The following is a 10,151-nucleotide window of genomic DNA, read 5'->3' on the forward strand; positions in this document are numbered from 1 at the left end:
ATTTGTATAGAAAAGTGTCTAAAAGCTTATCACAGAACTCAGCTGAACATCTTAGTCTAAGAGTATTTCAAATTTAAATACTGTTACAATGGATGTGTAGACCCTCCCTTTTTGATTGACACCCCTTTAGACCAATTGGATTGATCTATGGTTCCTTAGGGCCTATATACTAGTTATGTCAACTACAGTATTTATAGTCACAATAATTTTCACTGCTTAATTAAAAATTCAGCGTTACCTTTACTAGGGAGGTGCTTCGGGCATGTCCGACTGGGAGGAGACCCAGGACACGCTGGAGAATCTCTCGGTTGACCTGGGAACGCCTCGGGGTGCCTCCAGAAGAGCTGGAAGAGGTGGCTGTGGAGAGATGTCTGGACCTCCCTGCTCAAGCTGCTGCCCCTGCGACCAGACTTCAAGTAGAAGATAATGGATGGATGGACGTTACCTTTACAGAGACCAGGCTTTTGCATGTACTCTGAAGGGTTCAAGAACAGCATCTTTTCCCAGATGTTTTGGGCATTTCTTGGGTTAGAACTGAAAAGAGGTTAAATAAGTTTTATTCTAGGACGAGAAAAACCACTCCTGGATCAGTACTGAGTATTTATTTGTAGCAATGAGTTTACAGAGTAGCATGTCCAACGTAACGTGTAAAATATGTTTTCAATGGCTTCACACAACACACAGGTAATGTTCATATTAGCTGGTAACAGCTCTCGTGTATCTTGTCTACATGTAGTGATGACACCTCTCTGATCGGCTTAATGCAGAGAAACACATTAAATTGAAACTAAAGTGTGTTTAAGCAGTAAGACCTGCTCTAATATTTATGGGTATAAAACAATCCCATGTATAAAGGGTTTCTTCGATTTTATTGAGTTATAAACATCAACATCCTACCGTATAAATAAGTATAAACAACATTTTAAGAGCAACATCTTGTTTCTTTTGGAGAATCTCTGTGGGTGATGACTTTTGACAATAACAAATCATACACATGATGTCTTCAGAGTCAGCAGTGCTGCTCGTTGACTAAATGAGTGACTAAGTTCAGCTGAACTGCAGTTCAGAACATTTCTGCTGAACAGTGCGGAGTTTTAAGTTGCACCATCCAGGACATCAGAAAGAAAACGAGTGAGTTGATGAGAAGGTGCACGTTAAAGACACGACGTGACAGCAGACACATCTGCCTTTGAAATAAACTGTTAAAGAACAAACTCCTTCCACTTGCTGCATTATTGATGGTTTTATTGGTGCGTTTGTCTGCGAACTCACTGGGACCCTGCTAATGTGCACATGCTCCTGTTTTGTTAAGCTGCAGATGGTGCTGGGTAAAATAGACGTGTAACCCAGGCAGATGTGCAGTCTTTGCACCAAATCATTTCTGAGCTCCGCATTTTAGGCCACAAAGAGATTTTGTAGATTATTTTGTGCAAATAATGAAATTTATACAAACGGGCAGACCCTGAAACAAATAGGAGCATCTGAGAGTCAAACAATAAAACTGTCACCTGCTTCGTGGATAAATAAATAAAAAAACATCTATGTGGCGTAAACACATAAGCTAGACGAGTGATGGGATGTTACATTAAAGATCAGCGGATTGTTCTTTCAGGAGGGAGCAGTGGAATTCAAAATATTCTACTTTTCTGTAGAGAACGCTCTTTTCATCAGCGGAGGAGGAACCTTTCCTGCATCGTACAAGCACTCAGGAGGAGGGGAACTCAGGCAGCACCAGTCTGGGATGCGACCCGTCTGGTTGTAGTAGTCTCGCGACACCGAGCGGCTGCCCAGAATGTCCTGAAGGGCTCCGAAGATGGCTCCTACAGGCGAATGAAAAAGACGAGAAAAGTTTACACATCTTACAAGAGGCTGAAATTAATTCTTATATGTTTGAACAACTGAGAAGAGGCTGACTGGTTTCCTCAAATGTGCTGAAGAGAAATTTTTTAATCCACAAAACTGGTTTAGAAATTGTGCACACTCAGTCAGTCAGCAAGTAACAACGCTTCAGCTAACCTCCGAGCCACGCAGTGCAGTTGGGCTTGGCAGGTGGAGCGTGGATGCGGAAGCTCTTGCTGGCCAGCACGTTGCTGTACTTGGGTTTCTCCACCAAGAGGCGTATCTCTGCCAGCAGCCGGTGCAGGAAGCCCGGCAGCATGGCCGTGCCCCCGATCACCACCAGGTTCTCCGAGAGAACTTTACGTGTGTCAATGGGACACTGAGAAAGAAAACAAAATAATTACAAACAACTAAACATCTGATCACACAAATAAAAAAATAAAAACATAATTTATTGTGTAATACCTGCTGCAGCTGCTGTTTATGAATTCAATTCAGTTTATTTATATAGCACCAAGTCACAACTGTAGTCTAACTAACTGGATTCATTGGGTTTCATGGACAAATAAAACTGTGTATCATCAGCATAACTATGAAAATTTATACCATGCTGCTTAACAAATTTACCTAATGGAAGCATATAGAAGGTAAAGAGTACTGGTTCAGGCACTGAACCCTGAGGAACTCCATGACTAACGTTGGTGTATGATGACGATTCTTTATTTACATTTACAAATTAGAATCTATCAGATAAATATGATTTAAACCATTTTAGAGTATGAACTAAACTAGTGTTATAAATAAAAGATAAAGCAACGAGTAAATATAATACAGAACTTATTTTCTGTTTTTATACCTGGACTAGAGCATCAAGAATCAGAGTGGCCACACTTTTCTCCTCGTTGTCCTGTTCAAACAGAATCTCCATCACAGAGTCCCTAGAAAAAAAGATAAAGAGCGAAAGGGACGGACGCACAAAAAAACTCAAGCTGTAGTCTTAACACAAAAAACTGCAGAAAAAAAAAGAAACAAATGTCAGGAAATATAAAAGCATAACGCTACCTGATCGATCCTTTAATGTGCAGGATTTTCTCCCCGCTCAGAGGATAGGCAACATCTGGAGGAGGAGCTGGACGCTACGAACAGAGAAGTTATTCCAACGTACAGGTGTTCCCTCAGTCACAGAAGCAATAAAATACTAAATAAGCTGCACGCAAAGAGCCTGCTTACCTCTGCAGAGCCAAACTTAGCCTCTTGTATCTGAAGTCCCCTCTGCAGGTCACTGACAAAACATGTTCGGACTGCAAGAAACAAATGGTAAAAGGACTGCACTTATAGAGCACTTCACAACACAATCTGTGCCTCATTTACCCATTCATACAGCACTCTACTAGATCTGTACAAAGAATAATCAGAGCTTTATCACATTCATACACCGATGGGACACAATGAGGGGTTCAGTGTCTTGCCCAGGGACACTTCAGCATGCGACTGCTGGTGGACTCAAACCCCCAACTCTTGCATTGGAGGACGACTGCTCTAACCGCTCAGCCACAGCCGACCCCAAAAACAAAACACCCCTTGATTCAATCAAACTTAAAAAATACAAAACAAAAACAGTTATTTGACTGAAGACTGACTCATAATCTATAATCCTTGCCCACGCTGACAACATATCTTCAGCACAATCCAAGAAATCAGAGATCTTCAATACAAACGTTACACCTGATTCTAACAAGGTTGAGTCGGGTAATCTGGACGGATTGTTCTTCGTTGAAACGTTTCGTCTTTTATCCCAAAGACTTCATCAGTCTGAAAGTTACACTCCGGGAGGTACCTTAGGTACATTAAGTTACACCTGATAATCAATCTAATCATGCCACACATCATCTGAGAAAGTTACATTTTCAAGTTTTCTTAGCAAACAAGTCAAAGACAGCTAAACATACCTAACTGAATATTGTGGAACGTAAAGGATTAGTTTTACTGTGATGATGGCCCAGGGTATGAAAAGGCCTCAGCTGATTATTGGAAAGACCACTGACAATTTAGTCACCGTTAACTTTACTTGGTGATGAATGTGGCTGAAATAATGTAGACTAGTACTAGTTTAGCTCACTAATGCTACCTTTGGAGTAAATAAGTGAAGAAGATATACGATTCAAGCCAAACGTACCCTTTATGTCCTCAACGGTTTCTTCTGGAATAGTCCCTGAGGAGAAAAAAATAAGACAAAAGTGGGAAAACTAAATTAAGTGTCTGTTGTGTTCTTTACTCGTTTATGTTTTGCCTCACAATCAGAATCATTACACTAAACCAGTAGCTGAGAAAGCAGGAACTAAATGAAGTATAACAGCTTGGTGGTAAACATGTTGTGGCACAAATCATTCATTGACCTCAGCTTGTATGTCACACCATGTTTTGTTACATGAAAGGGGGTAATTACACCCATGTGGACTTTTCTGGAGAAATTCAATTAAATTTTCAATTCAGTTCAGTTTATTTATATAGCACCAAGTCACAACAGAAGTCATCACAGGGCACTGAAAGTCAATTAGTAAAAATGATCTATCTAAGGAAGCCAGCAGATTGCGTAGTATTGCACTTTAACAATCTAATGAAGCCTCTTCTTAGTTTAAGTTATTGATGAATAAGTGTAGACATTTTAAGAAAATGCGTGGAGGATTTTTTTAAAGTCTACATGACTGTGAATAATTTACAAAGAGGGAAAAGAATGCATCCAAATGTCATCTGAAAAGCTAATTATGTGTAATGGGTGAGTTATTTTCTTTTATTTGCTCTCTGGCTTTGTACTCTTTAAAAAACAACCATCATTTATAGAGTTTATGGTTTTTAAATTGTCACCCTTTCAAAAAAACAGAGGTGTAAATTGTGGTGATTTTCTTGAATTACCTATGACAGCGGGCACACTGTGCCCGGTGGTGGAGTCTGAGTCCACAGTGCACTGTTCCACCAGAAATCCATCCAGTTCTCTGCAACAAACACAATAAAGTGGAAAAAATTAAAGATTATGAACAGTCGCGGGAAAAAAAATTGTCACAGAAAGTTTCATTTTTATAGTCAATAAAACAAGGTTTGTTTGCTCTACTTACTTATGGATGGCTTTGCCCCCCAGTGGTAAAGCCTCCCACGCTGGTAGAATAGGAGTACACTCATAAACCTGAGTGACCACAGTTAAGGTGGATCAAATTACAAATACAAATAAATTAAAAAAATTACACAAATTAGGGCTGGATGATACGGCTGATTCTTTTATCATAATGTATTTCTTAATTTCGGTCGATAACGATATAATTTCGATAGATATAAACAATATAAAATCCTCAGAAAAAATGTACAAACGGTACAAATAAATTAATGTTCACCTTTTAAACACTGGGACACGTTGGCTCATACTATTATTGTGCTTCATCTTCTGACTCTCAGCATATTCTATCGAGTGGAAACTCTTCAAATGAAACAAGTTAGATGTGTTCCCACCGCTAGTTGGAACAACTCTCCGGCGCATTTTGCAGCACACTGAAACCTGCAGTTCACCGGATCTTAGATAGCCGAACCACTTCCACGCAGATGAATTAGTCTTTCCTCTTTTATCAATTATGTCATGCGCTTTCTCTTCACTTGGCTTGTGAAAGCTTGTTCAGTTACATTGTGACGGTCGTAGTCGTAACAAGTGGATTGTTTGTTCAGGTTACGTTCCCAGGGGGATATATTTGTGTGTGACACAGACTGAGAATGGGCTAGGGGAGATACACATGTTATGTAGTTCTGTACTGCTACAATAAACTTGATAGTAAGCAACAACATTGCTTTAACTGTCCAGTCTGTATAGTTAGAGTAAGACAGAACAGAATGAAACAATAGGCACTCATTTTGAAGCAAAAACATACAGCGTGTTGGAGCTTAGCCTAGCCTGCTACTGCTGGCTCCTTCTGGACTCGAGCTATGCGTAACATCTACGTCACACACTTATGTAGTTGTATCGAGGCCTTTTCTGTTTGTTCCCAAACAGAAAAAGAAATGAGTCAGTGAAACGCTGTAATCATATTGAAATATCAAAAATGTGCTTAAAACTCATATCATCGTTATTGAATAAAAGTATATCGTGACATATATCGATATCGAATTATTGTCCAGCCCTAATACAAATAAATACAAATTAGACATAAAAAAAACAATCAAATAATTAAAGTGATATTCTGCTGTATTTGACAAATATGGTAAGTTCCTGTGGACTTGAACAGTGAAATTTAATGTTTCTCAACCTAAACCTGCAGGAAAATATTTTGGCCACCAGATCTTCTGCAGCACAATCAAATACCTGAAGAATCTAAACAAACTTACAGAAAACAGAACAAAAGGGGCTGTGAACTGAGCGATGGTGTGGGGGGCATTAAAAACAGGCAGAATCAGTGCGTGTCGAAAGAAACACTTTTCATAATCAGTGAGTGAACAGGGCTGGCTTTTAAAACCAAATGCAGAGACTAAAGCAGAAAAAAACAACTAGATTTGGACAGATGTTTTTTCTACACAGTGGTTACTTAAGCATCCCCCTCCCCACACACTCCTGAACTTTGACTACTTGTACTACTATTCCTACTTCGCGGTTTTTCCAGTTATCGCGGATCTTCAGGGTACGGATCCCCCGTGATAAACAAGGGACTACTGTATTTGATCATTTATTAAACTACATTTATCACAGTACAGTTACCTATCAGTAAGTTTCTAAATATAATCAAGTTTAGCTCATTCAGACAACCACAACAACTTGTTCATGTTGTTGTTGCTAAAACACGAGTAGAATTTAAGTTTGCAGATACTTATGATAAACTATAAACACCTGAAACTGACTTTGAGATGAGAGTTTTGAGAGTTTGGGGAAAACTGCTCTGATGGGGTGAAACTGTGACTCTGGTTTTATTTATTTGTTAAAAGCAGCGTCAGTTTAATTCCTTTATCATCATTAGATTAGATGGCTTTAAAAAGACCATAACAAAACACACTCCCCCCCCCCCTCCTCATTTTTACAGATGATGGAAATCCGTCCTTGCCATGATTAAAATGACGGAAATCTGTTGAGGCGACGGAGAACTTTAATCCATGCAAATGCCACAGTTGTGTAGTGAACTAGGCCTCCGACAACAATCTGTCCTCTGAAGACCTTCAGGGGACAGGAACTGTTATTTCATTGATTTGAATCCAGAAATACAAATTATCTCATCAAGAGACTATTTAATTGTATCCTGAATTAATCAATTGAATTCAATTGGGGGACAGGAGTGTTCTTTCAATTCATTAGTTCAGGATACAATTAAATAGTCTCTCGATGAGATAATTTGTATTTCTGGATTCAAATCAATGAAATTACAGTTCCTGTCCCCTGAAGGTCTTCAGAGACAGGTTGTTGTCGGAGGCCTAGTTCACTACAGTTGCCAGTGCCTGTCCTTGTGCAAAACTAAACACAGAAAATGTAATAAATGGTCCACCACCAGAAACTCTTCATCAAGCAAAAGGAAGAAAAAACAAAAATCATTCTCAGCTTCAAGACACTAAGCTGTTAAAAAATGTGACGATAAAAAACATAGAAGCAGAATAGTTTTGAAACTGATGTCAACTGAGGAATGACTAAATCTGCATATTGCCACATTATCTCAGTTGCCCTTTAAAAAAATTAAAAAAAGTATTAGCTCACACCCAAATGTAAAGGATACAGGCAGAACTAGTGTCTCTGTGTATCCACAGTCCATCACCAGAGCAGAGTTTATGCCCAAAGTCATGATGGCCATCAGGTGACTCGGAGCAAACAGCACAGAGGGGACCTGAATAAAAAATAAACATTAATAAGATTAAAACTGAACAGCTCCAACGTACAGGAGAAAAACAGACATTAAACATACTGAACATATTAAACTTCAGTTTCACTACTTATAAAAGCTTTTATGCAAGATGTGTTTTGGCTGCCAATAAAACTGATAAAATACAAACAATATTATCATTAGTTATTTATCTACTTAGCACTCTGTATTAAAACAAATATTTGCTTTGTCATGGTACCTCAAACTGTTTGAAGAAAACCTTGGTGAGGGTCTCCCTGAAGTGGGACGGGCAAAGGATGGACTCGATGATCACCACTCTTCGGTCGCGAGGGTTCACCAGCAGGTGCCTGATCGACACAAGAGGGTGAACTTTGATTATTGCTAGTAGTGACTTGTGTTCTGCGTACAAGGACCTGTGCACTATTACTGCTGAAAACACTGAAACAAACTTTGTTTTTCAGTTGTTTAATAGTTGAAAATAACGAACTATTCAAATATTATTAATAATTTCATTAAAACTCACCTGAAGTACAATATATGGATAAACTCTTTGAGGATGACATAAAGCTCTTCTGTGTTGATGTTGTACTGAACCACTTTGATGGCCTGAAAGCGAGACGTTGCACACCATTATTTTGATTCCAGATGTTAATCCAGCTGCTTACTTGCAGCAAATTCTCGACGACTCACCTGTTGCTGACCCGGTTTCCGGATCTCGCTCGGAATTATGAACCTGGGCGCCGTTTCCCCTGCAAAGCCGCATCTGTGAGAAAAGTCAGACAGTCAGCTGTCCTGCTATTCATGACTGTTTCAAAACATCTGCAAATGAGATCTCTTATCTGGTAATAGCTTAGTGAACTGTGGTAACACTTTTAAACTCTCTTTAATTCTCTAGTTTAAGCTAAAAAAATTGTCACTCATGCAAACTGTAAAACCTAAAATGGTAATAAAATGTTCATCAATAACTGTAATCTACAGAAAAAACAGGAAAATCCTTAAAAGGAGAAGTTATTTATAAATAACATAACAGTGGAGCTCTGTGTCTAGTAACGCTGGATTAAAACTGAACAAAGAAATCTTTATATTAAGGAGGAGCGCATAGCAGTGCTCTCGAGTTTTATGTGATTTGTTTCAGGTCTGCTTCTCCTCTGGAAAAGGGCACTGAGAATAAAGTTGTGACATTGTGATTCTTTGAAATTCATTCACCGATGGGACACACATCGGAGGCAATGAGGGGTTCAGTGTCTTGCCTAGAGACACTCTGGCATGTTTGGCTGGTGGAATAGAACCCCCAACTCTTGCATTGGAGGACGACTGCTCTAATTACTCATCCACAGCCGCCCCAGAGTAGAGACTTAGATCTTGTACATTATTCAAATAACATCCTGAGACCTCACTGATGAAAAATACTTGCATATCTCAGAAATATTATTTGACTAACAACTGAATTTGATGCTAATAAATCGTATAAGTGAATTGAACATCACTTTAAGTAACAGGTTTTAAATCTAAAACTGAATGTATTTGATACATTTGCAAATTAATTGGCTTGTATGTAGCAAGATTTTAATTGACTTTTATTTTGGTGCTGAGCCGGAGATTTATTTGAATGAAACTCGTGTTTTTATAAATTGAGAACATTTAGATGCGCTGCTTGACTGCATAATCTAATTAAATGTGTCTGCACAGTGAGACGCTTTAGTTTATGGAAAGTAATTAGCTATTTTGGCCAGAGCTCAGTTTTCAGCTAGCAATATTCACGTAACATTGTTAGGAAGCGTAGTCGGTAAAATGTCACTATTACAACACGTACTTCCTATTTTTATGTCCACTTTAAACATAATTTGTATTCCCCAAATTCACCTAAACACACACACACACGCACACGGTGAAATTAAAAATAGATTGAAAAATAAACCAATGCTACATGTTAGCATGCTAGAACAACATAGTAGCTAGCTCCACTAGCAAGATGCGCTAAAGACTGATACTCACTTTGTAAAAGCTGCTCCTAAATCAATGACCACGGCAGTCTTCTCTACTCCACTCCCCAAGCTGTCAAATATTGGCATTTTACTGATATATTATCCCCAAAACTATATTTACAAATAACGCCACCAGTTTACATGGTAGATCAGTGAGTGTTGTTGTCTTCCTGCTGGCCGCAGTGTTGCCAGATAAGAAATATTGGTGCCTTAACAGTGGCTTAAAATTATCGTATTTTGAAGAAATGAGACACTAGTGTCTCCGAATTATTTCACCCTATAGCACACTTATATAAACATTGTACATTATAGTCTATAATACGTATTTATCTTTAAATAATCTAACAACACTGCAAAAAAGACACTCCCCCAAGAAACAGCGCCTCGACTGGTGTGGAGGTCAGGATGCGCCACAATTGTTGTGTTCACAGTATTTTTTTGTATCTTGTATATATATATATATATATATATATATATATATATATATATA

General features: G+C 38.6%; 1 protein-coding gene across 1 annotated transcript; it reads right to left on the reverse strand.

Annotated features, from left to right (window-relative positions):
* Window positions 1–587: 587 nt before the first annotated feature.
* actr10 (actin related protein 10) lies at window positions 588–9,852 on the reverse strand. Its single transcript, XM_037685346.1, has 13 exons — window positions 9,672–9,852; window positions 8,367–8,439; window positions 8,200–8,282; window positions 7,915–8,023; window positions 7,572–7,679; window positions 4,953–5,020; window positions 4,753–4,832; window positions 4,016–4,051; window positions 3,070–3,140; window positions 2,902–2,975; window positions 2,696–2,777; window positions 2,017–2,218; window positions 588–1,820 (listed from the first exon to the last, which is right to left on the reverse strand). Exons 1-13 carry the CDS (start codon window positions 9,746–9,748, stop codon window positions 1,639–1,641), a joined length of 1,245 nt encoding a protein of 414 aa, XP_037541274.1. The 5' UTR covers window positions 9,749–9,852; the 3' UTR covers window positions 588–1,638.
* Between the last annotated feature and the right edge of the window lie 299 nt (window positions 9,853–10,151).

This window comes from Nematolebias whitei, chromosome 12, assembly GCF_014905685.2.
Source record: "Nematolebias whitei isolate Nwh7 chromosome 12, NemWhi1, whole genome shotgun sequence".
NCBI classification, from domain to species: Eukaryota; Metazoa; Chordata; class Actinopteri; order Cyprinodontiformes; family Rivulidae; genus Nematolebias; species Nematolebias whitei.

Excerpts from the sequence above, each read along its gene's own strand:
- actr10 (XM_037685346.1), bottom strand. The coding sequence starts at position 9,748 with ATGCCAATATTTGACAGCTTGGGGAGTGGAGTAGAGAAGACTGCCGTG. Across the intron at positions 8,024-8,199 it reads ATCCATATATTGTACTTCAG|GCACCTGCTGGTGAACCCTC; the intron begins GTGAGTTTTAAT and ends TGTGTCGATCAG. Across the intron at positions 2,976-3,069 it reads CTAAGTTTGGCTCTGCAGAG|CGTCCAGCTCCTCCTCCAGA; the intron begins GTAAGCAGGCTC and ends CTCTGTTCGTAG.